This window comes from Rattus rattus, chromosome 4 (assembly GCF_011064425.1).
Source record: "Rattus rattus isolate New Zealand chromosome 4, Rrattus_CSIRO_v1, whole genome shotgun sequence".
Classification (NCBI taxonomy): domain Eukaryota; kingdom Metazoa; phylum Chordata; class Mammalia; order Rodentia; family Muridae; genus Rattus; species Rattus rattus.
Window position 1 is genome coordinate 23,920,399 of NC_046157.1, and position 25,736 is coordinate 23,946,134.

General features: G+C 43.4%; 1 protein-coding gene across 1 annotated transcript in view; it reads left to right on the forward strand.

Annotated features, from left to right (window-relative positions):
* Igsf11 (immunoglobulin superfamily member 11) overlaps nt 1–25,502 on the forward strand; it is a 126,444-nt gene extending 100,942 nt beyond the window's left edge. The window contains exons 2-7 of the mRNA XM_032900205.1: nt 6,622–6,785; nt 8,275–8,482; nt 10,553–10,708; nt 22,305–22,427; nt 23,115–23,265; nt 24,610–25,502. Coding sequence (XP_032756096.1) covers nt 6,622–6,785; nt 8,275–8,482; nt 10,553–10,708; nt 22,305–22,427; nt 23,115–23,265; nt 24,610–25,042 — 1,235 coding nt within the window. The 3' untranslated portion in view covers nt 25,043–25,502. The remainder of the gene's footprint in view (nt 1–6,621; nt 6,786–8,274; nt 8,483–10,552; nt 10,709–22,304; nt 22,428–23,114; nt 23,266–24,609) is intronic.
* Nucleotides 25,503–25,736: the final 234 nt, after the last annotated feature.

Below are 25,736 nucleotides of genomic sequence, written 5' to 3' on the forward strand. Positions count from 1 at the left end.
GAAAACCTAGGCCACCAACTCAGGACTCAAGTTCCCCCAGGCTTCGTCACCATCTGATAAGTTATTTCTCCACTGGGGAAATGAGCCAGTTCAACCCAGATTAGATTATATTAAACACAGGTTTATGGGGAAGCTGCTCTTGGGTGAATTTACTGTCCCCAAGGACTGAGGCCAGGGGAGTAGCCATGGGAAAGGAGAAAGAGGGAGGGGGAAGAGAAAGAGCAGAGAGCAAGAGAGAGCAAGAGAATGAGAGAGTGAGAAAGAGCGCAAGAGAGTGAAAGAGAGAGAGACAGACAGGAGACCCAAATGTCTGGATTATATAGGGGAAAGGGAGCCCAATCCCTGGGCTAGAAAGTTCAGGGCTGGGGGCAGGATATACCTGGTAGGGTCTGAGGGAGGGTAGGAGACCCTGGAGGCCAGGTCTACTTACAAAACATGCACTTCAGTTCCTTGTCCCGAGGTCTGAAACCAAACACATTGGAATTTTTTTCAGCCACAAAGAAGAGTGAAACCATGACATTGACAGGGAAATGGATAGAATCAGAAACCAGGATGTTAAAGTGAAATAAAGGTAGACTCAGATAAACACTGCACACTATCTCCTACTTAAACTTAAAATGATCCATGTGGCTGTACCATGGGTGTGCACGTGTACATGCATATGTGTTTGCTTGAGTGTGCACAGCATGCAGTTCCACCTCAAAGGTAAGTGTGGGAGCCGAAGAAGAAAGTAAGGGAACACACACGTGCACACGCGACCACAAAAGCATGGAGCAGAGAGGAAGAAGTCTATGGGGAAAGGCAGGAGCCAGCCAGAGTGGATCAAGGTACGGAGGGGAGGGAAATTGTGGGTGGGGTGGAGATGAGAACGAAGTATAATGACACCTGAACGGAAATGCCACAATGGAAAAACACAATGCTCTGTATAGCAACCTAAAAAGGAATAAAAGGAAACTTTTATAAAGAAAGGATCTGGCATGGGAGGGGTGACTTTGGCCAGGGACACTGACTGGAGATGCCATAGGTATACTAAGCAGAGTGTCTACCTAATAAACATAGTAAGATTTGCAGTCCAGAGAGACTTTTGGAAGCCACCCAGTATAAAAGAGAATCCAATTCAAGCCTGAAAATAAGACTCTGCAGGGTAGGTGTGGTGATCAGGAAGTCCTTGGAGGATTACAAACACTTGAAGCTCTGTGGCAGGGAGCGAAACGGCAACAAGACCAGAAAATACTCCAGAAAGGGATGGGGTAGAAGCTTCAGTTTTCTCCCTGAAGCTGAGGGGAAGTAGTTTTCAGCAGCAAGCCTGCTCACCTCTGGTAGACAACCTTGAGGGTGCAAGAGAGATCATAAAGGCTGTGCAGCCCCAAGATCTCTGGGAAGCTGGAGGAGTTACTTTTAGAAGTGGCAGGGCTGGAGCGGATCAAAGACTCAGGGAGAGAGTAGTCAGTACAGAGCCTGAATAGACAGCTCTTCAACTAGAGTCACATGTAGAATCTGAGGCAGCAGATCCTGTGGGTGGGGGAATGCCTTGCAGGGAAGAGGGGGGACTGTTTTGAAATAGCATAACTGGAGAGTGTTTCAATGCTGCAAGGGAGTTGCACTGCCTAAGGGGCCTTGAAGCTCTGAGGGACTGCAGTCTGCAGCCTGGTTACTACAGGGACCAAAGGGACGGGATTTAGAGTTCACTTGGTAGGCGGTGGGGAAGGCCCTAGATAAACTTCTCTAACAGGAGGGGCAGGTGAGGCAGGCCGAGCTGAGTTGTAGGTTTACAGTGAGGAGACTGAGGTTTCCATCTAATGGTTTTACATACAAGTCCATTATAGCTGTAAACTCTGTGGTTGCTTAATGCAGCGATAATAAACTTCTGAGACACCGTAGTGAGTGTTTTCCATAGAGAAAGTGCCTGGTTCGAATCCAGAGTGTACATATGCTGACTTTAAGGTTCTGGGTCCTTTATCCGGTTTTTATGGGCTTCTGTTTCTCTTTCTGTGGGGAAGTAGACAGCTCCCATCAAGGGGATGGGAAGGGCCTCAGAGGGGGGGAGTCCTTGCTTGAGTCTTTATAGAATGAAAAGAGTGCATCTATATAGTACATGGTACACAGTACACGGTACTCGTAGACCGACTGTAGGCTTGGGTGGTCAGTGGGCTGCATGGCTCAGCCAGCAAGGAGGCTTATGGCAGTAGCAGCACCTCCCTGGCACCCATCATCCTACCCTGTGGTGAGAGGGTGGTAGCACAAGCCTATTGTGTAGATGAAGCACCACTTCTCAGGGATTATGTGACTTGTTTGGTGCTGACAAGAGCCAGATTTCCAGTCAGACCCCAGCAGCTTCACCTGCTCCTTGGCAAGCTCTGGAAGCTCACTGTCCTGACTGCTGCTTCTGCAACTCTGCCAAAATGTGATATGAGAATCAGATCTTGTGGAAACGTAAATACAGGAAGTGCTGCAGAGGCCGTCTCTGGCTAGCAGGCTCCTCCTCCCTGCCCCATCCTGCCCTAGCTCTGCTCTCCCCCTGCCCCAGCCCCACCCCATGCCCCCCTGCCCCTGCCCCATCCTTGCCCCCCTGCCCCATCCCTGCCCCCTGCCCCATCCCTGCCCCATCCCTGCCTGCTGCCTGCCCCCTGCCCCATGCCCCATCCCTGCCCCAGCCCTGCCCCAGCCCTGCCCCAGCCCTGGCCCAGCCCTGGCCCCTGCCCCAGCCCTGCCCTATCCCTGCCCCCTGCCCCCTGCTCCCTGCCCCACCCCAGCCCTTCTGCACTCCCTATTTGGGCAATTCCCTTCCTTTCTAACTTTCACTGATTTTTTTTTTTAAGTTTTGTGTTAAGACTAAGTAAGTTAAGTGAAGTTAGCATATTTGAGGATGGATGATGAGCACTGCCTTGCACACAGGCAGCAGCGGTGTGTGCTTTCTCCCCTGCCCCAGGGCAGTCGGAAGAATGCAGTGGTGGAGCTTCTGTGGCTACTGCTTTTTTGTTTTGTGAGGAAGTGTCTTGCCCAGGTTGTCCTGATTCCACAGCCCTCCTGCTTTAGGAACTCAGGGATTATAGGACTTTGTTATCACGCCCAGCTCTTCTCTCTGCCCCTCCTGTCCCCTCTCCCTCCCTTTCTGTCCAGGCAGAGGATCACTGCAGTTCAAGCTGGCCTCAGACTTGCACTCCTCCTCCCTGGAAAGAGCTGTGCACCACTCTGCCCACACCCTTGACCCTGTCAGTCTGTGATGACATTTATGTTGTCAGGCCATTCTAATGTGCATGCTTCTCACAGCCTGTCTGTCCTGTGAGGTACCTGACTATTCACCACCTTCAGCTTGTCCCAAACCCATTTTCTCTTGTCTGTCTGCTGGGATTCTAAGAGCTTCCCCTGTGGTCGTCAACTTAAGGACTTCCCATGCTCCTGCCCGGTGCTTTCCATTCAGTCACAGGTCACTAACTTTATGAAAGTATAACCCCCGAGGACATAAGCAGACAGTGAAGAGCATGCAGGTCTGTGGAGAGAAGGTGTTACCCGAGCTTTAAAACACCTGTTAGAATAATACCAAGGTCTCAAGGTGTTGCTTTTTCGGGGGATGAAGATCACATCATTGCCAAATAAACCAGAATGCTACCATGAACTTTAATTACTCTTCATGATTTAGAAGAGTGTCTTGCGGGTCTCTGTGACCTGTTTAATCTGCCTTTGTTTTCACACTGTTCCAACATGCAAAGGGGTGGGGGCTGGCTTTCTTGGTAGAAAAAAGAACCTTTGTTTTGACTTCTGGAAAGTCAGTTCTGATGAGTCCCAGCTTTTGTGATTTAAGTTTTACAGCATCATTGAAGCATACTTTCCCGTCTACAAGTTCACTCCTTCAAAGTCCAACGTGTATTGATTTCTAATAAATGCGTATAGAGTTCTACAACCATGACAACAATCTATGAATTCGAAGAAAGCCTCTTGATCTGGGCTGCACTGTCCCTTGCTGGTCCCCTTCAGGCCCACACAGCCTGCCATTTCTGCATTTTCTGTACATATGGAATGCTATGCTGTGCAGTATCTTGGTTTTCATTTTCTGTATTGACAGTTTGGTGCTTCCGTTTCTGCATTCCACTGTACACGGAACTAGTCCTCCTTTATATACTCACTGGATTTTGGATACCTCTTTTATTTATGTTTGGTGACATAACATGAAAAATTTTGCTCTCAATATTTATAGACATGTTCAAATAATAGATATTTCCGTTTTCTTGGGTTAGAGTTCTAAGATATGGCATTAAGTTATCATAAGTTTATATTAGACATATAATAGTTATAATTATAATATATGACTATTTTGTATAATTATAACTTTAATGTATAACTGTTTTCCAAGGTGCCTGTTCCATTTTTATATTCTTACTAGCAAAACCTGAGCCTCCTTTTCCCTTAAGTTCTACTGAGCACTTGGTATGGTTTTGATGGTAGCCATTGCAGTAGATGTACACTGGGGGTGTGGTTTAGATGTTGTCATAGCCAGTGTTCTAGTGCTGTTGAGAGACACCAGGTCTGTTGAACTCCAATGACAGAAAGCATTTATTTGGGGCTGGCTTACGGTTTCAGGCAGCCAGTCCATTATCATCATGGCCTGGAGTATGGTGGCATGCTTGGTGCTAAAATAGCAGCTGATTTGCAAGCAGAGAGGAGGGGGGAACAGGGGAGACTGGGCCTGGCAGGGGCTTTTGCAACCTCAAGCCCACCCCCAATGCTTTTTCCATCAAGGCTACGCCTACTCAAACAAGGCCACACCTCCTGATCCTTCCCAAATAATACCATTCCTGGTGACTAAGAATTCAAATACATGAACCTCTGGGGTTATTCTTCTGGAAACCACCACAGATAATGTATATCCATTTAAAATTCAATTATGTTTTAAATGGAATTCTCAAACCTTTTTATATATTTATACAAATACTTTATAAAACATATGACTTATATTTTTCCCATGCTATATTTTGAACTTTATATTTTCTTGAATTGTTAGTAGCAAAAAGATTTTTTTAATATTTTTAGATTTAATTATTATAAACTGTGTGTGTGTGTGTGTATGTGTGTGTGTGTGTGTGTGTGTATGTGTGTGTGTGTGTGTGTATCTATGTGCGCACAGGTGCCAGAATAAAACAGAAGGGGGTGATGGATTCCTGGCACTGGAGTTAGAGGCCATGGCGACTAATTTCTACACATATGGGTACTGAGAACCCAATCCAAGTCTTTCCAAAGGAACAGTATGTGTGCTTTTGACCACTGAGTCCTCTCTCCAACCCTAAGATTTTAAATTTAATGAGCTATCCTTACTGTTTTGTTCTCCTTTATGATTCGGAGCATTAGTGATATTTCTAGGAGATCTCTAATTAGAGACCAAAGTACCTTTACATTTTCTTCTCTGCTTATTTGTAGAGATATGGGGTCAAATTCAGTCTTGGTCCCTTTGATTTATATATCATTGCCATATTATCCTGGCACCATTTGGTGGGGGGGAGAAAACCTGTTGTTCTTTCCTTTTGTTTGTGCCTTGTTGAGAAGTATCTGGCCACGACTGCCAGGTACCCCCAGTCCTGTGCTTTTGTTTATAAGTCACTTCTCATACTAACTCTAAACTGCCTTAATTGTTAGAACTCTGTGGAACATTTGAAATAAGATAGGACGAACATCATTTGAAACGATTGTTTTATTTTATACAGATGAGTGTGTTGCCTGTGTGTATGAGCACTGTCCATCTTCCCTTTTATTTGATTACTCTTTCATTGATGTTTTATATGTAGTTTTGAGCATGTATGTATTTGCAGTATGTGTGTGTAGTGCCTGCAGAGACCAGAAGAGAGTGTTGAACCTCTCGGAACTGGAGTTAACAGAGGTTATGAGACACCGTGTGGGAGCTAGGAATCTGTTCTGGATCTTCTGCAAGAGCAGCCAGTGCTTTTAACTGCTAAGCCATCTCTCCAGTCACTAATGACATTTTAAAATTATGTTTTTTTATTCTATATGATTCTTTTCTTTTCATGTATGCTAAAATTAATTCCTTTTCATCTACTTATAAAGCCTGGTGGTATTTTGATTGTACATGTTCTGAATTTTATCTATTTGGGGAGAATTAATTGAGCTTTTATTAACATTGAATCTACCAGTTCATGAACACTGTTTTATCTTCCCATTTATTTGATCTCATTACTTCTTTCATTCATGTTTTATATGTGATTTTAAGCATAAAGCTGTGTACATAACATTGCTAGATTCCTAGATAAGCACTAAGCTTTGTGCTATGCTACTCTAATGTTGCTTTAAAAATTCAGTTCCTATCATGTCTTTTGTCAGGATTTATCAACCTCTGCTCAAACTCTGACATAGAATATTGAATTTGGCCAAATACCAGGGTTATTGCCTAATAAAAGAGAATATATGGTCCCTAACATTTTAAATTTACTTTCCAAGACGTGAAAGGACCAGCCACTGTTCTTCCTTGGTCTCAATGACTAGTGAGTTTTCTCTGGCTAGACTATATCCTGTTGTGTGTTCAGAGATGCAGGTCCACTGTAATGTGATACTGTGATGCTCACAGAGCTGCTAGGACAGAACAAGCATGGGACCAAATTGTTCCTTCCTCTACAGGTGTGGCAGCATCTCTGGAAGTGTCCGAGAGCCCAGGCAGTGTCCAGGTGGCCCGGGGTCAGACAGCAGTCCTGCCCTGCGCCTTCTCCACCAGTGCTGCTCTCCTGAACCTCAATGTCATTTGGATGGTCATTCCCCTCTCCAATGCAAACCAGCCCGAACAGGTACTTCTGCTTCTAAAACCATGGATCCCTGAAGAAGAGATAGGGAGATAAACATCATGGGGATGTGTTTAAGTTCTTAGTGTAAGGTGACAGGGTCCGTGTGCCCTCCCCCACTGCGTTATTACTAAATATTCTGATAAGGCCGTCCTCCTCTTACAAGGATGTCTTCATCATCTCCCTCACTAGCAGATGCTAAAGAGATTCTTCTCTTAGCATAGGGCCTTCAAGTGTTAAAAAGAAAGCACCTCCGAGAGGCAAGTACTAAGAAAAAGTGAGGTCTGTTCTTTCAGGAAGAGATTGGCATTAACTTAGGTGGCTTAGAATGTTCTCTCTAAAGAGAGTGATGATAGTAAGAAACCTCAGGCAGCCAGGAGGAGGGCATCTTCCACACTGGGTGAAGCTTGAGCATAGCACCTCAAAGCCCACCCTGCAGTGACTCACTTCCTCTAACAAGGCCACACCTCCTAATACTGTTACTTCCCATGGGCCAAATATATTCAAATCACCACAGTGGGCTTAACCAGCCAACTCAGACTCTCATACAAATGAGCGTGCACCACCCAGAAGGACACATGTGAAAATGGAAGCTGCCCCCAGAAATCTGCATCAGTTATACAAAATAAATCAATAATTTTGATGCCTACTGTAAAATTAATGAATTGTATGTAGTAAGCATCACAGTTTTGTTTAGAAAGATGACATTCAGTTTTTTTGAAGTTCTTCTGATTCTATTTTAATATTTATCATATTTAGTCAAATACATTTTCTGGTACAAAATTCAATACAAACATCTTTAAAATTTATTACTTTTTAATCTACTATTTGAAAATGGCATACATGGATACAGTGTGTGTTGCCAAACCATGGAACTTTCGCAGCAGACTAAACTTTTGAGATTGTCTGTTAAATAGCACCATTTTAAGTTTTAGTGATAGAGGTTAAAAATGTTTTTAAAAAGAACCAAGGTTTCCCACCCATGCACAGGAAGATCCTCATTTTTAGCCCACAGGGAGGGCTTTCTGCTATATTATATGCCCAGTCCTCTCCCAAGAACAGTTAAGTCTGATAAAGAGCGTTTGGCAAACGCAGCGGCAATGGGCCTGCGAAGCCCTCCCCCTTTTAATGGTGGTGCTATTCAGCCGGTGAGTGATCTGTCATTCTGTGGCCCAGTCAGTATGAGAAGAGCAATGCCTTTTGTATTTCATCCCACAATTAACATTTTCACCAGTAGAAATATTTATGTGTTAATAGTCTGGTAGCATTAAATATATTTTCTGATAGAGTAAGTAAGGAAAAAAAGATATTTAACTTTGTGTGTGGGAATTTAGAATTCTAGAATGCTCACAGATGGGCAGTCACAAGAAACTGCCAACAATCCTGGGAAATTTAAACTTCCATCCTTTCTTATGGGTATATTTGGTTCTGCCTACCAGGTTATGTGCCAAGGAGGGGCTACCATGGTTTACCGATACATTGTTTCCTTTCGCAGGTCATTCTCTATCAGGGCGGACAGATGTTTGATGGTGCCCTCCGGTTCCATGGGAGGGTAGGATTTACAGGCACCATGCCTGCTACCAATGTCTCCATCTTCATCAATAACACACAGCTGTCAGATACGGGCACCTACCAGTGCTTGGTGAATAACCTTCCAGACAGAGGGGGCAGAAACATTGGGGTCACTGGCCTCACGGTGTTAGGTGAGTGGCAGGCAAGTCCCACCACCTTGTGCTCCACTTACAGATCTACTCTAAAGCATGCTCACTTCCTTCTGTGCTCCCTCCCTGGGTCTTAGTTCCTTCCCTGCTTGCTATCTCATGCCCAGTGCTCCTCAACTTCTCTATGCTTCCTACACCCTCTTCCCATGATTACATCTCCAGACACTCTTAAATTTACTATTTGATGCTGTTTCCCGAGAGTGGATCAAGGGTGGCACAGAGATCATTTTTAGGGGCTATAGGGCAGAAGCTTCTGTTGCGGTAAAACTCAGTTGTGAGTAGTTTGTTGTGAGCAAAAAGTAGAGCTATCAGCATGTGTGAAGATAATGTTATTACTGAGGACATTTGTGACAGGGAGTGGGGTGACCATAGTTCTCAGCCTGCACCTGTGTCTCTGACATAATTTTAACTTTACTCCTGTCTACTCTTAAGGACATCCTTGTTTCTACAGGGAAACAGGTGATCATCTTCAAATCAGATCCAATCTATTTGGGACCTTGTCCTTTAAGACAACAGATGAGCAAAGTTTAGATTAAACCCTTCCTATCACATGATGTGGGTAGAGTCCGCAGCACTAAATTACGTCTACTGCAGCTGTTCGGCGTCTCAGGTCTCTCAGGTGGATTCCTTGTAGAAGTGGCTGCCAAATGGATGCTCGTGTTAGAAGTGGTGGATTCGGTGCATCTGGTCAAAAGAGGAAGTACTCAGAGAAGGCCCTTCCTCTCCTGCTCAGTCCTGTCTAGCCCCCACCTCGCCCTCTGTCTTCCCATTCAGTTATTTGAGGATATTGATGCTGGGAGTTTCTCATGGTTTTCCTCTTTAGGGGAGACTATGGTTTAATCCTTGGTGCCCTGTTGGTCTCCCAGACTTCAAACAACTCAGAAAGCTGAGGACCACATTAGAGACTTAACTTCTGAAAATAGAATTCTTTGCATTAAAGCTGTATAGGGTTCTACGTACTCTGGGTGCATTATGGAGTTTATATCTGGTAGTTGAGCAACTGACTCCCCACATAATCCAAGCTTTAAAAAGTGTGTGGGGGGTGGGGGATGGGGGGACAAACCTTTTTATCTTATAGTTACCTCAGTAATTATTTTAGGTTTTATTTCCCGGTAGCATATTGATATTGTCGATTGGAGCCAGTCCAGGAGGCTGACTTACCCCATCACAACAAACAGCTCCTTACTCAGATGCTTCCAACCCTCCCTGGGCCAGCTTTCTGCCAGTGAGCTCCCTTCCCAGACCCCTGTACCCTCTGGTTACTCAACTCTCCTCTCCCACTCGCTCACTACCTGGTTGCTCTGTATATTCCTAACTCAGTTTGCACTGCTGGATTCCTGTGTTTCTTTAGAAGTGAACTCATTTATTGAGAAGGCTTTAGGACTGAGAACATTGTCAGTACTTAAACTCCCGTGATGTCTGCCTCTGCAGTGTGGAGCTCCCTCCCCCGGGTTCTGTTTATGCGTTCACTCCCCATGTGCTTCCCCACTTTGGTGTTGCTTTGGTGATTTTCCTATTCTGTTGCATATGTCCTTGTCAGTCTTTAATGAAATATAAAATGTTTAGAACTTTAAAATATCCCCTACCTTATTGTTAGCATTCTCTAACTTGAGCCTCCCGTAAAGTTGAATTCTCCATAAAGTGGGCCCAGCTGCTCTTCGTTAAATATTAGAACACCTCACTAAAGTGGGTTTTGTTAGAGGTGGATTTCTGCTCATGAAATGAGGTTGACTGTGTCTTTTTAGCAATGTCTTTTAAGGTGGTATGTTAACCTGAGGCTCTTAAGAATCCTTCTTAAGAGGGAGCTTTCGAACCAAGGCTCTAAGATAACTTAAAATGCAGCCAAAAGCCACTGCTCCTTTTGTAGATTTGCTCCCTGTCTATGGCACTTGCAGGACTCTTGTCCATCCCCATCCCATGGGTGTTGTGCTGGACATGAGGCAGTCTCCCAGGTGATCTACAGTCGTTGCCCGCTGTTCCCCATGGTGAGCATTCCTGTCCCATTGGCTTGCAGTAAAAGTGAACTTGTGTTACCCATTCTTCCCATGACAGTCCCCCCTTCTGCTCCAAACTGCCAAATCCAAGGATCTCAGGACATCGGCAGTGACGTCATCCTTCTGTGTAGTTCGGAGGAAGGCATCCCTCGGCCCACTTACCTTTGGGAGAAGTTAGATAATACACTCAAGCTACCTCCAACAGCCACTCAGGGTACGTACAGTGCTGTGGAACCTATTTGATTAGTACTTGGAAAAGTAATGAACTTGAATGGTTTGTAACTGTGGAGAATAGAGTGCTTTCAACTTTAAGGTAAATATGACATTTTCTTTCTCTTCCATATATTACTTTAAAGAATGTATCTACTAGCATGAACGTTTTATTTCCTAAGTGGAGCTTTAAAATAGCATGCTGGGAACTTTTTTGAGTTAGTGCCAGTCCTTGACACCTCTGCAAACCCACTTTCTGCCCATTTTAGTGTAAGAGAGATCTGCATAGACATAAGGGGATTAATTCTGTTTTAGCCTCAAGTCCACTTAGTGGAAGAAGATGAATAAGAACTGGAAAGGGACCTGTGACCTAAGCTCACAGAAGATAGGTAAAGATGAGGAACCATGGATGCCGTGGGTGGTTCCGGATATGTAAGTCCATTCATTTGGATTTCATGGTAAAGAAAGTATCCTTTAAAAACTCAGATGTTACAAAATAAAGGTGAGCTGAAGTTATAGACCTGTGTAAATGCATTCTTGTGTTTCAAGAAAATACAAATGAGCATCTTTGTCAGCGCTGTGTCCTATTAATGCAGATTATTTCCCTCTGCTCATTCTTGGGGTAGATGGACAACTCTTTATTGAGAGCTGGCCCTTAATGGAATGGCCCCAGATGGCCTTACTGTGCTTCAGTTTTAATGCTGGTGTTCTGTGCCTGCCACAGGAAAGGAGAACCCTGGGCTGCTAGGTGACATTAGATGTAGTTAAGAACCAAGCCTGTAAAAAGCCCACAAGTAAACACATCCAGCGCAGAAGAATACTGACGAACTGTCCTGTTGCCAGAGCCCCCAGTTTATCATCTTTGAAACCTTGCTTTTGGCTTAGTAGTGTGTAGGTCACTTTTGAAATGACTGCTGCAGTACCATGCCCCCCCCCCCTGTCTGTCCCTTGCTAAATGCTTCAGCTGCACTGTCTCCTGGGGACTGACTTGTTAATCTCACCATTGCAAGCGGCATGCTTAAAATAGCTCTTGTTGAAATGCTGAAAACTCTTTGAAGTCCAGCTTTGCCAGCAACTGTGTCTGCAGTGGTTTACCTCTCCAGACCTGTGTTAACCTCCAGACCTGTAAGATGAAATGGTGTACAGTGTCTCCTAGAACCTCAAATGTCATTGCAGTTCTGTGGTTTTATCCATATCATTTTGGGGGAGCACTGGATAAAGAGTGAAGTTATAGGCGAACATCCATGAGAGAGACATACAGCATGAGAGAGACATACAGCGTGAGAGAGACATACAGCACGAGAGAGACATACAGCACGAGAGAGACATACAGCAGGGTTTCCTATACTTCCCTGTTTTTGATAATTCTATATTTGTAATTTGAGGATTCTTTGGTATTTCAGGGGTGAAGGTGAACTTAAAAGCCAATGTTGAAAATGATGGTCTTTCGTAATTGAGTCCTTGGATAAATTATCAGAATCATTTCACATAGCCTCATTTGTTCTAATTTAATGTGCTATGTTTTTTCTTCTTCAGGTTCACCTTTTGATATTTATTTTATATATGTATATATTTATAATATAGATAGATAGATAGATATTTATATTACCAAAGCAAATCCTAGCACACCATCCCCAAAACAACTTAAATAACTTTTTTCTAGACGATTTGCATTGCTGGTTATATTATAAAATCCTAGCTGCTGAGGACTCTCCATAGTACCTCAGCCAATGTACAGTGTGAAAACAATAGGGTAGGGCAAAATGGACTAGCTGGGGGAGGGCAAGCTTTGACTGAATGGGGTGAGCTTTGTGTGAGCATCACTGAGGGGAGGACAGACACAGATTAAAGATGCAGGAATGGACCACAGGAACATGGATGGAGACACTAAAATTTGAACTCCTTGATGCATTTTCTGAGGAAATAATATTTGGTACAAGGGGAAGGCATCTTACAAATCTGGCCAATAGAAGAGCAATATTTTGGGATTAGTAGTGTCTCCTATGTAAGGCTTGAAAGAGCTCCCTCCAGCAAATCTGTGATGATTTAATGTAAACACATAATCCATAGAATGGAATGATAATCTCTGACTCCCTGCTGTAAGGACAAGAAGACACTGGGAGAGCATGGTCTTGTGGCAGAATTGGCTAATGATGGCTACTGCACTTGAAGAAAGGCTACAACAGTGGCAACACTGATTGGTGCCCAAGTTGTAAGCAAAATGTTGGCGAATAGCAGACTCTTCCTACCACCCATTCCCTAGTACTGCCCCACAATTCACTTAAGTTTTTCGGTTTTTGTTTTTATTTTGCAGCGAGGGGAAGAGACTCACTAACTTAGTCTCCTAAGTGATGTCATTACAGGATTGAGCCACTTACACCTCACCTGAGTGGCCTTAAGAATTTTAAGAGCACTGAGAAACAAAACTAAAACTTGTAGAGGAGAAGAAAGACTATGAAGGACACTTGGGGGCTTGGCATGTAGTGCAGAGTGCTTACCTGGGTCCCATCCCCCAGCACCACATAAAGCCAGGTATAATGGCACAGGCCCACAGTCCCAGAACTCAGTGGGTAAAGGCAGAAGGCCAGAAGGTCAAGTTCGTCTGGACTATATAACAAGCTCTAGGCCGGCCTGGAATACACAACATCCTGTCTAGAGCATCTGACACACCCCCATTACATCACTGTAGAAGATACGGATGGGGCTGGGTCAGTAAAGAGAACACTTGGCAACTAGGACAAAATCAAGTAGAATTAAACATGCTCATCCTAATAACTAATCAAATTAATTCAGATAATCAGAGGACAGAGGTTCTTAGGTTATAGTTAAAGATCAAACTAAATCTACAAACGCACTACAAACTGGAGATGTACCAAAAACAGGGCATGGAGAACTGAAATCCAGCAAGCCATAGATTAGAAACATAACGACAGGAACTAACCAAAGAAAGGGTCAAAATAACCAATAACCAAGGAGCACAATAAGCTGAGAATAAGTGCATCCTGGGGGGTCTGTGAGCGTGAGTGGGCAAGGAAGCAGCATAAGCAGAAGAACAGAAGGCCTCTTCCGCGGTTCCTAAACGCGTCTTCATCATCAGACACTGTGAAACACTCACACTGGTGCCAAAGCCATAGGAACTGAGCAGAATGATTAATAGATGCCGTATGTGTCATGCATAGCCATCCTGGTGCCTCTGGGACAGTATTCTGCAGACCCATGAGCCCCAACTATTCTCTCCTTTCACTCTCCAAGCACACTGACCCCGGAGGTTCATAGCAGACAGGCCCTTGCTGCAGGGCTTCGCATGTCTGTCGTCCACTCAGTGATGCTCGCACACAGCCCCACCCCATTCACAGTCGAAGCTTGCCCTCCCCAGCTAGTCCATTTTGCCCTGCCCTATTGTTTTCACATAGAACACACTGTAGCACACGGTACATTGGCTGATGTACTATGGCGAATCAGCAGCTAGGACGTCCATTGGAGAGTGGGGTCTGGGCTGTCTGCTGATGGGTCTCCAGCACCTAGGACAGCTCTTGGTGGCCAAAAGCTATTTGATGAATGAATGGATTGTAACTTTCCCACAGTAAACAAGAGGATGAATGAAATTAAAAAGAGTGTTTACCACGGCAGACTGAAGAGGAAGGGTTCGCAGACAGTAGTAGGAATGTAACGGGACATAGACCTTTAAAATTCATAGGATTATAACAGTAACATAAAAGAGTAATAACTAAGAAGTCCTTATACACGGCAGATGCTCTTCTAAACATTTCACAGACGCCATTGTTTCATCATTCTCCAACCGTACTCCAGTAACTTGGGCTGTATAATTTTACACATAAAGACAAAAACGCTACAGTCACATATCAGTCTGGATTCAGGATGCTAAGCCACTTGTAACTCAGGAGCTCTCTCATCCTTTACTTGGCTTCAATATAGAGAATACTGTGACCAAATTAATGTCACATTATACACAGCTGAACGAAACAGACATTAAAAAATATGACACATACTGGAAACTGAAGTAAACTTGTATCATGAAATAAACTAGATCAGTAAAAATCACTACACAAACCCAAACATACACCCAAGGCCACACTTTCCGAGGGAAATACTGCAGACTTACAGCAATCCCCCATCTTTCTGATCCCTCACACTGTGTTCAAAGGGCAAAACTCAGAAGAAGCTGCCAATTCGTTTCATGAGATTACTTGATATTAGGACATTAAAAGTGACCACAGCAAAGAAGACAAAACAAAAATAAAACCATTGTCCACCCTCCCCCATGAGTCCATTAATGTATCAGTACCGTGAATGGAGCAACTCTTGAAAACCACAGAACTATCCTCTAGAAATGAAGCAGTTCTTTAACCCAGAGAACGAGAAGTATAATTCACAGATTGACTATTTAAGTGGGATACTTGTTAGTCGTAATGCTGTCTTGGGAATTATACATCTTGATGCCTGCCAACTTCATCAAGTCATGATTTACAAATAAAACTCTCACGTGCTTATAGTCTGCACCACTTTTGGGGAGTGTGGACTTTGTGAGGTGGTGACCACAATCAAGATGGCGGGTATCATCACCTCACAGAGCTGTGACTGTTTTGTGTGCTGGGGTGGGAAAGCTAGTAAGAAAACGTAAGGTCTACCCTTAGCGAGTCTTGAGTATATAATAGTGCTGTTGTCAGGTCACTGTGTCGTGTCTCAAATCTCCAGGATATATAGAGTGCATCCACTTAGCATAAGTGAAGTTTGTTCCCTTTAATCAACATCTTCCCATTTCCCTCAGCTCCTTGGCAACCATCATTCAGTTCTCTGCTTCTGGGTTTGACACTTTCAGCTTAGGGTACCATTATAAACTTCGTTATCCACAGTCGTAAAGCCTAAATATTACAGAAATGTAGCAGATAACATTCTGTAATAGTCAGAATGTAGATCAAGGAAGTAAATAGTGTGGTCTTTCCTGGTAACAGAAAACAGCAATGTAACATGCTTATAACACCCACCACAAGGTAGACACTGTTAGCACTGTGCACAGTGCCTGTCACCAGCCTGTTACCTGTATGCTAATGTGTTTGTCCTTTTGGTTTTGTGCCAATGTCATCTCATAACGTGGTGCCTTCAGTGAAAGAATATATGATGGCCATTTTCCATATCATAAAAATTTATTTCACAGAATTCTTTTGGGGATTATGTTGTAGCTTTTAATCTTCTATTACTCGATGTCTTAAGCTGCTTTGAAATTGTGACTTTATTTTTGGCCCAGTATATTTTAGGAGACACTTTTGTAATTTCTGTTAAATCATAAGAGGTTTTCTTAAAATTACATCTTTGTGTTGTTCTGCCTTTTGACTTTTAACATGTTGCCAAAGTTCATATAGGAACAAAGTTATAACGTTTTAAGGAAAGTGATTATATGTTTTTGTGTTGAGCAACATTCGTGGGCATCCTGACCACATTCCACAAGCTCCATGTACCTGGCAGACTTTTAATCCAATGCAAGACATTTTGAAATTTTATCTATATATATTTATTATGCCGGGCATTGTAATTTCTAGTACATATTCTAACAGAACAGTCTATAGCTTACTGTGCCTAGAAACCTTTACTGCAGGTCAACACTCATGACCTCTTCCAAATATTGACTCAACTGGCCCACAGTAGCAACTAGCATAAATGTTTTAAATTAATATGTCCAAAGTACAGCAGATGATCACTTGAATAGCACATTACACACCAAGAAGGATGTATCTCACATTGCATAGGGTGATCGATTTGGTTGATTTCAGGAGGGACATCTATTCTCTAAGCCATTCAACCTCTTGGTAGTTAACAGCTTTGGTAAGCATGGTGGCCCTTCTCAGTGGTTCAATAATTTTGAACTCAGTAAGAAAAATCTATGGGATACGACCAGGACTGCGTCCTTTGGGCCTGATGACTCTCAGAGGGAGAAAAACACTCACAGATCTAAAACCTAGAGAGCCTTAAAATACCCCTTTTTAAAACAAATTAGTGTACGACAATTATTTTCTGATATATTCTTTGGAAAATGAAACATAATTTTATTTACCAGTAGTTAACAGTTTCCAAAGCTAAATTGTACATCTTTTCTTATACTTATCTAAGAACAACTTGGTTGGCCCCATTCATTCATAACTGAACATGGGGGAGGGATATAATGGTCTCTTCAGCTTTCTTGAAACCTTTGCACAGAGCTTTGCTGGAAATCACAGAGCTGGAACAGGGGACAATCTTAGTCACTGTAGTCTAAGGTTGTTGTATTACAAGGGTGAAATCCAAGTGGACAAAGTAAGAAATGAAAAGAGTCATCAGCAACATACACCACAGAAATCCAGAAATCATAACCCGCAGTCCACCAATTTGGAAAATCTTTTTTTTTTTAAAAAGTGAATAATTTTCTCAATATGTACCACAGCCAAAGTTAAACCATAATCATATAATTTAAACAGACCTATAACCCCCAATGAAGTAGAAGCAGTCACTAAAAACCTCTCTACCTGATTAAAGAGATTTTCTGCAGGGAAGGAATCCGTTCTATCTTGGAGGAAACTGTTAGACTCCATAGACCAATTCCCTCTTTGAACATAGATACAAAAAGTCTCAATAAAATACTGTACACTGAATCCAAGAATACATCAACAAGATCACCCACCCTGATCAGGTAGGTTTCATCCCAGAGATGCAGGAATTGTTCAGCACATATAAACTAGTAAATGTAATCCACCATATAAACAAACTAAAAGTCAAAACCCACAGGACCATCTCATTATATGCAGAGAAGACCTTTGACAAAATCCAACACTCTTTCATGGTAAAACATGGAGACATTAAGGATACAAGGAACATACCCCAACATAATAAAGGCAGTTTACAGAAAGCTCATAGCCAACATCAACTTAAATGAACAGAAACTAAAAGCAGGAATAAGATATTAGTACTATAAAAATATATTTTCAATAAAGGAACCACAACTATTTCCTTGCCTAGTCTGACTTTCATGGAAGAAGGAAGGTTTTCATGCACTTAAGCTGTAGAACAAGTGGGTGGTTTTTTCCCTTGCTTTATGATAGACCATTCGTAGTAGAATCAATCAAACACCATGTATTCACTGTTACAACTTCTTTTAAAAAAAATACACGCTAGGGGTTATCACTTAAAACATCACAGACAATGCGAAAAACTTTATGGAACACTCGAGGAGCCTGGCTATTCTCTCGGACACTCAAGTATTCAGTGACGTGTAGCCAGAAAAGAAAGCAAAATGGACCTTTTAGAAGTGTTAGTCATCAGGGTGAGCGTGATCATCCAGATCATAAACAGGAAGCTTTGATGAATGGAGAAGGCTTGAAGCAGGGGATGGGGTGGAGACGGAATGGGGACGGTGGCGTTCAAGCTGAATGCACATGACATCATCAGCATCTTAACCAACACAGAAATGAAAGGGAATGCATTTCTTTCTCTGTCTGCTGAACAAATTACTGAATAGTACACAGGACATCACAGAGCATTCACATTTTCTCTTCAGGAGTGGTCATCACAGCATTAAACGTTTATTATATCCTTAACTTTAATTAAGACTATCTTATGTGCCTGCACATATGCCCGTGGCTCTGTGTACTTAAGTGCAGGTGCCCCACAAAGCCACGCTGTGGAGTTGGGTGCCCTGGAACTGCAGTTAAGGCGGTCGGGAGCCGCTGACATGGGAGGTGGGAACCTGACTCAGGTCCTCTGCAGTAGCGTTGTGTCTCCAGCCCCACATCGATGTTCTTAAATAGATTCATGTTTGGCGTTTATCTGTGCTAATCTTCCCTCTGGCTTTAAGTTTATCATCAGGTGTCTGTTTCAAGGTGAGATCATATCTGAGTGTAATTTTACTACACAGTGGTGTAAACCACCTTAAAACTACAACCTTATCATTATCTTTTTAAACAGAACTTCTCATACTTTTATATAAGAAGTTATTCAGTTATTGCGGACATTCATTCTTTAAGATGTATAAATTATGAAAATATTTATGATATTTGGCATTCTTTTTGCTCTTGTAAAATCCAAAATATTGACATGGACTCAGAACGTAAGATACTAGAGGTTTTTCTACAGTTCTTAACCAAGTTTCCTAGGATTAACACCTATATCTATATATATATCTATATATATCTATATCTATATCTATATACCTATCTATATCTATATATCTATCTATATCTATATATCTCTCTATATCTATATATCTATATCTATATCTATAGATCTACCTATATCTATATCTATCTGTATCTATCCCTAAGAATCTCCTGCGTAGATGTATCACCAGTCAGTACTGTGGTCACCTTAGCACGCAGTGTCTCCTTCTGTCCTCACTGGTTCAAGAGTGATTCTAGTTCCTGGCTCAGTTACAGATGAGGAGCTGAAGCGCACACCCTTAAGCGGAGAGCACCCTCAGGTCCATACAGCTAGTAGGAAGCTGAGCAAACTTCAAGCCAAGCCACCTGACTCCCAAACCTATGCCCTTGGCTGATGCGACCCCGACAGAGCCAAATGCAGGCTTTGCAACATGCAGGGAATAATCAGAGATATTTGTTTCTCTGATTACGAAGGGCCTGTTCCCTAAACTCCACACCCCTCTTTTGAAGAAAGAAGACTGAAGGGACCGCTCCCTTCATCTTTCATTTCAATAAATCGTTCCTGTCCTAACACACAGGCTTGGCTGATTTCGGGATGGGATGTGTTGGGTTCTATCTGTTTGTTTGGTTTGGTTTTATTTTGCTACACTGTGACGTTTGCTGAGTGGTTGCTCCTAGATCAGCTTTGCCTGATTCATTTCTTCTTAATCCTCCTTATCAACAAGCCTGTCTCATCTGTCACCTGCCGAGTAGGCTATAATAGGCTACTGCCTCACTGAATCATGGCTGTTTTTTTTTTTTAACAGCCAATGCTTATGGTGCGTGCATTTGGAGATGCAGTGAGCTCACCTTTTAAAAGTAACTCTTTAAAGCAGCCGTCCTTCCAGTTGCTGGCTTTGTACATGCCAAGTGCTGCCTAGAGCAGCTGTTTAAAATTCTCCCAGTCGTCTCTGGGAATGTCAACAAAATTACTGGTTTGATGTGAACTGACTGAGTTTTGAGAATTTTGGACCTTGAGGGGAAAATGGAAGAAAAGCAGTAGCAGTGTGGGGAATTGTAGGGTTGTTTTCCTGGGAGGTTGGGCTTTTTGTTGCCCGGAAACTTTGGGATGTGTTGAAGGAGGGGTTCTGCAGATGGCTGGTTTCTTATACCAATGGTGCTGCCACTTTGCATGGTTTGGGCTGTGCACAGAAGCCGAGAAGCCAAACCTACTCCATCTTGGAACTGGACTCCATCTTAAAAGGGGAAAACAAACAAACAAACAAACAAAAAAACACCTGAGAACTTGACTTACAACTGAACCCAAGCTGTACCCAAGTCCCAGGAAGGACCCCATGGCTTGTCCTTGGCCCATACCTCAGAGTTACTCCCTAGCTACTCCCTAGCAACAGTCAATCAAAGATAAGTCTGATTGTTTCAGATGTACTTTCAGACCATTTATGATTGTTCATGGTCTCACCTCAGAGCACCTACCTATTGGCTCACAGCAGTCATTCTACTAGATGCTTGCCAGGCCGGACTTTCCTGTCACTTGCTCCCATTTTCCTGTAAAACCCTGTCCTAATGAGGGTTTGAGGCTGATTCACCAAACTGTCCTGTGGGTTGGAGGTGAGTAAGCCCAAACCCGAGTTTCTAATACAGAGACCCTAATGCGATTACGTTGGAAATGGCCCCTTGGTCGTATTGGGGTTTGTAAACGTTGCCCCTGTGTAGTGAGGTAGCTTTAGGTGTCTTACTGGAAAGCAGGTGCACCTGTGACGATTGTGATCTTTGCACACAGACAGATCTGATTGGCTAGACTTGTGAGTTGTGTACATGTGATGTCAAGGCTACGCTGAGAGTTCTTAGTTTTGGAAAACAGGAAACCTAAACATATTATGAAGATTAAATCAGACCTATTTAAAGCTCTCTCACACACATATATGCACATAGACACAAAAAGTATACTCAATACACACACATATGGGAAAGGAAATCATGCGTGAAAATCAAGTAGCCATTAAATATATTGATTTTGTTACATCCAATCCAGAGTTACTACCTTGTTGTAGTAATAGGGATTTTAATCTTTTAAGTACACCCATAGAAAAGAGTAAACACCAAGCCTCTCTCCTCTGTCTGGCCTGTGATATTGATATTACCCCAAGTGCATGTTTGTCAATCCATGAACGCATCCCGATTATTGTATTGCGTTTGAAGGCTTAGACAATGCTGACAGCATTGATGCATGGGAACCTGCAGCTCTTGTTTCCTGCTCTCCTCTATTCTGTTCGATTTCCCGGTACTCGTTAGATGCCCATCCCTTGTGCAGGGTTAGCAATTCAAGCCGAGGTCTGTGGCCCTGGCTGGCCTTTAACCCACTTACAGAGACTTCCGACCTTCTTGCTTTGTTAATGTCTGTCCTGATCATCCTGGCACTGTTCTCTGGATTACCCAGGACAGAGACCAGGTCTGCATAAGTATTTATGTAGTAAATGAAGGAACTGATAGAGCGAGGCTCCCTGCTTCTGGCTTTGATGTAGTTAAAGGTGGAAGCCACCAGCAGAACTAAATCTTAGTCCCAAGCAAAAGTCATGCCAGGGTGGCAGCAGTTCCCAGGGTAGGCTCAGGGACGTTGTTTCTGGGACTTTTCACATGTGCCGTTAGGTGGCTTTGCCACTGCCTCCTGAGTTTGCACTGTTTCGGATGGTTTTGGTGACAGATGTGGGTTCTTTCCAGCTAAAGGGAGGCAGTGAGGCCCAGAGCACCGATATTAGATTCTATTCAGACATTTGCAGTTTCAGCAACCAGCTGTGTTCTCTCATCAGCCAGCTATCGAAAACCTCAATGTCTTTATTTGTTCAGTGGGCTAATAATAAAAATATCTCCAAGGGTCATTTGAAAAGAAAGAGCTACATATAAAAATTTACCCAGTGCTTGGCATATTTTTGTTCTCAGAAGTCATTTCAACTTTGTCGGAATAAACTAAACCGTGTTGGTACTGTTAAGTTGCCTAGGCTTTACCAGTTAGGCTATTCATGAATATGCCGATGCGGCAGCTTTGAAAATAAAACACAACTAAACCTCCTTATGTGGAGAGCAACCTTCACCGGCTACTCCAGCTTTTTCCAGGCTGAACCCACTGTTGCTTTATATCTAGGCCAAGCTTCCCTGAGCTGCCCCTAGAGGCTGCAGGGGCACAGTGGACCACTAAAGTAGGACTATTCCTGCATGGCTCAAGGATGCTCCATACATCCTTATTTAGGACAATCTTGATATTTCTGTGTCTTTAATATGCCATCATGATTTTCTTTAACGTTTGTGAGCCAACAGTTTTCCTTCCTACACAGAAAGGACAAGAGAAGGAAAGTGGCAGCTCTCCTGCATGTGTATCATGGCATGTCATCTCTGTGCTGATTTCTCTGTTTCCCTTCTCCATTCCATCAAGCTGTCACTTGATTGTTGTCTTTGTGACAGACCAGGTCCAGGGGACAGTCACCATCCGGAATATCAGTGCCCTCTCTTCCGGTCTTTACCAATGTGTGGCTTCCAACGCCATCGGGACCAGCACCTGTCTCCTGGATCTCCAGGTTATCTCGCGTAAGTACACAGAATTAGGAGGTGCTGGTGTCTAAGCTTTTTCGTTACGTCATAGAATGCAGGGTGCTACAAAATTATTTTGAGATTGTGTGAAGAGGAAGCACATCCTTTTAATTGTTGAAAACATTTTATAAAGATCTTACTACTTAAACCTTCTTCATTGTGACAAAGTGACTTCTCACTGTAATCAGAACCAAACGAATCTTTGTGTCATGTGCTATGGACATGACATAAACGTGCACATGACGTAAATCTGCACTCATGGTGGAGCCCCCTTAATACTCTTGGGTTTCCACTCCACTAAAACCTTGTGTCTTTTGGCTGTTTCATTATAAACAAGCAATGTAGAGCGAGCGCTTCCTGTTTGGTGGGGGTTCTAGGTTATTTTGATTCTGCTTATAGAAGGGAGTCATGTGACTGGGGTGGGGCCACAAAGAATCTGAGACCATCCGAGGCTCTCTTGGGACACTAAGACAAGTTGAGTTGGCACTGCCTCCCGCCAAGCTCCAGCTGCTGCTCTTCTGGGACCTTGGGGGTTGGGGGAGGGGTTGACAGTTTGCCCATTCAACACTTGCTGAATGCTGGGGATGTCAGAGGCTAATCAAGGGCAAGACACTTTAGTTGGTTTAAACAGACCATGTGCTGTTCACCCGTCTTTTATTTAGCTCTACCTTCAATGTTTTCCAGCCCAGCCCCGGAGCGTTGGAGTGATAGCCGGAGCTGTTGGCACTGGTGCTGTCCTCATCGTCATCTGCCTTGCACTAACTTCAGGGGCATTCTTTTACTGGAGAAGCAAAAATAAAGAGGAGGAGGAGGAGGAAATTCCTAATGAAATCAGGTTAGCCTTTCAATTCCCAATCTCACAGAGTCAGGGTGTCCTTTAACTCTTCCTGTCGAGGTAATAAAAATGTCCCAACGCCATTCACTTGTTACATATGTCACTTTTCCCCCTGTGGTCAGACTTGGTTTGGTTTGCAAAGATCCTTTATGAATCTAAGTAGGAGGAAGAGCTCCCCTGCCCCTCCACATCTGCAGGGTAGATAGTTACCCCCGAACAGTTAGCCCATAAAACACGTTTTCCATTGGCCATTGTAATAGATGCGAATATTCAGGAGCAAAGGGGATTACCACACAGACATACGAGTTTCTCTACCTACATATGCACCACACTGTGACTTGGTAGGAAGGGGTACATTAGCCATTTTCAACATTATAATAATGTACACTAGGCATCCTACTTTATGGGAAAATACTTTTGGTTGATGCTTCTAGAGGAGCTCGGTCTAGGTGTCGGTGTCCTGACAGAATCTCAGGAGAGCACGTAGCATCACATAGTAAGAGACAGGGAATGGATATCTGTCTGATCTTTCTTGTCTTACAAAGCAGCCGGGACTCAGTAGTGGTGCCCTACTCTGATAACCTTATCTAGTCCTGAACACCAGTCAGGGCTCCTGCCTCTCAATGCCATAGCTGATCACATTTCACCCTCAAAATACCCTTCAATGGAGATCAATTTCCAACCCTTAATCTTAATCCTTTAATAGACATTTCAAGATATAAAAACTGTAGCAGGCAGTTTATAAAAGATTACTAATGTGTTAAGGAAAAAAAAAAAGTCAAGGTGGTTTTAAAAGAAAAAATAGCTCATGGGATTCGAGGGTTCAGACTGTCTCAGACTTGGCCACATCATATCCTTGTTGAAATGCTTTAATGGCATGAGTCTTCTCAGCGTGACATACTCAGCCTCTCAGGATTTGGCCCCCTTGCTTGCTCTGGTCTTCCTCTCAGCTTCCTGTTCTCTCTGTTTCATCCATTAGCCCCTCTAGCCCCTCATCAACATACCACAACGGCTCTTCAAGCCCTACTTGAGTCTAGACACATGAACGGTACACACACACACACACACACACACACACACACACACAGAGAGAGAGAGAGAAGTGGGGGAGGGAGAGTAGAAGGGGGAGGGGGAAGAGGATGAGTATCAGAATCTAGAACACCATGAGTGACTTTTTCAATTTCTCCACATGCGTAGCTTGCTTTCCCAGGTGTTTTATGACAACTAGTTCAGTAGATTTGTGAATTGTGTTCCTTAAGTTAAAAGATATCTTTAAATATATGTGTGTATGTGTATGTATGTATATGTAGTATATAACTTATAAATACCTTTGTCTCATTTCAGAGAGGATGATCTTCCACCTAAATGCTCTTCTGCCAAAGCATTCCACACAGAGATATCCTCCTCAGAAAATAACACATTGACCTCCTCCAATACCTACAACAGTCGATACTGGAACAACAATCCCAAACCCCATAAAAACACAGAGTCGTTCAACCACTTCAGTGACTTACGCCAGTCTTTCTCTGGCAATGCTGTTATTCCGTCCATCTATGCAAATGGAAACCATCTGGTTTTGGGTCCACATAAGACTCTGGTAGTTACAGCCAACAGAGGGTCATCGCCCCAGGTCATGCCCAGGAACAATGGTTCAGTCAGCAGGAAGCCTTGGCCTCAACACACACATTCCTACACTGTAAGCCAAATGACCCTGGAGCGCATTGGTGCAGTGCCTGTCATGGTGCCCGCCCAGAGTCGGGCAGGGTCCCTGGTATAGGGTGACTGGGGATGCTGTGTTCAGAAGAGAACAAACGGACTTCCTTCAGGCAAGAGGGAGAGTGGGATGGGTGAGCGCTGGAAAGTGTAAACTTTTGTTACGATTGATTCCCTTAGTATAAAGCACAAAGAAGAAGGCCTCGCTGCTGTTTCCTGCCACTGCAGTGTGTGAAGTGGCCTGGGGTTATTCCATCTTGAAGACTCAAGAAGACTGTTTCCCACCACAGTTGTCCTGAGATTCAGTTTAAAAACAAAGCATGCTGCATCTCAAAAGCCGAGCCGAGCCAAGGAGAGTGCTATAAGCTGAGGAGCACTTTACCACCCAAACCCAGGTCCGGCTGGACCCGCTCTTCAGTTCTTGCCTAACTCGATCATTTTCCGGACCCTTAAAGTGCCAGGTGGAATTTACATAACGAAATTATTTTTAAAAAATATATGCCCTCAGGGGAAAGAAAATAGGAGCAAGCTCGTGGTATGGTCTGCCTCTCTCATTTCCTTTGATGGTACTAGCGACACCGTATTCCATCTGGGCTGACTTTATCATAGAGGCAAAATAGTTCAGAACACCTGCAACACACACACGCACACGCACACATGCACGCATGCACACACACACACACGCATGCACACACACACACACGCATGCACACACACGCACACACACATGCATGCATATACACACGCACGCACATACA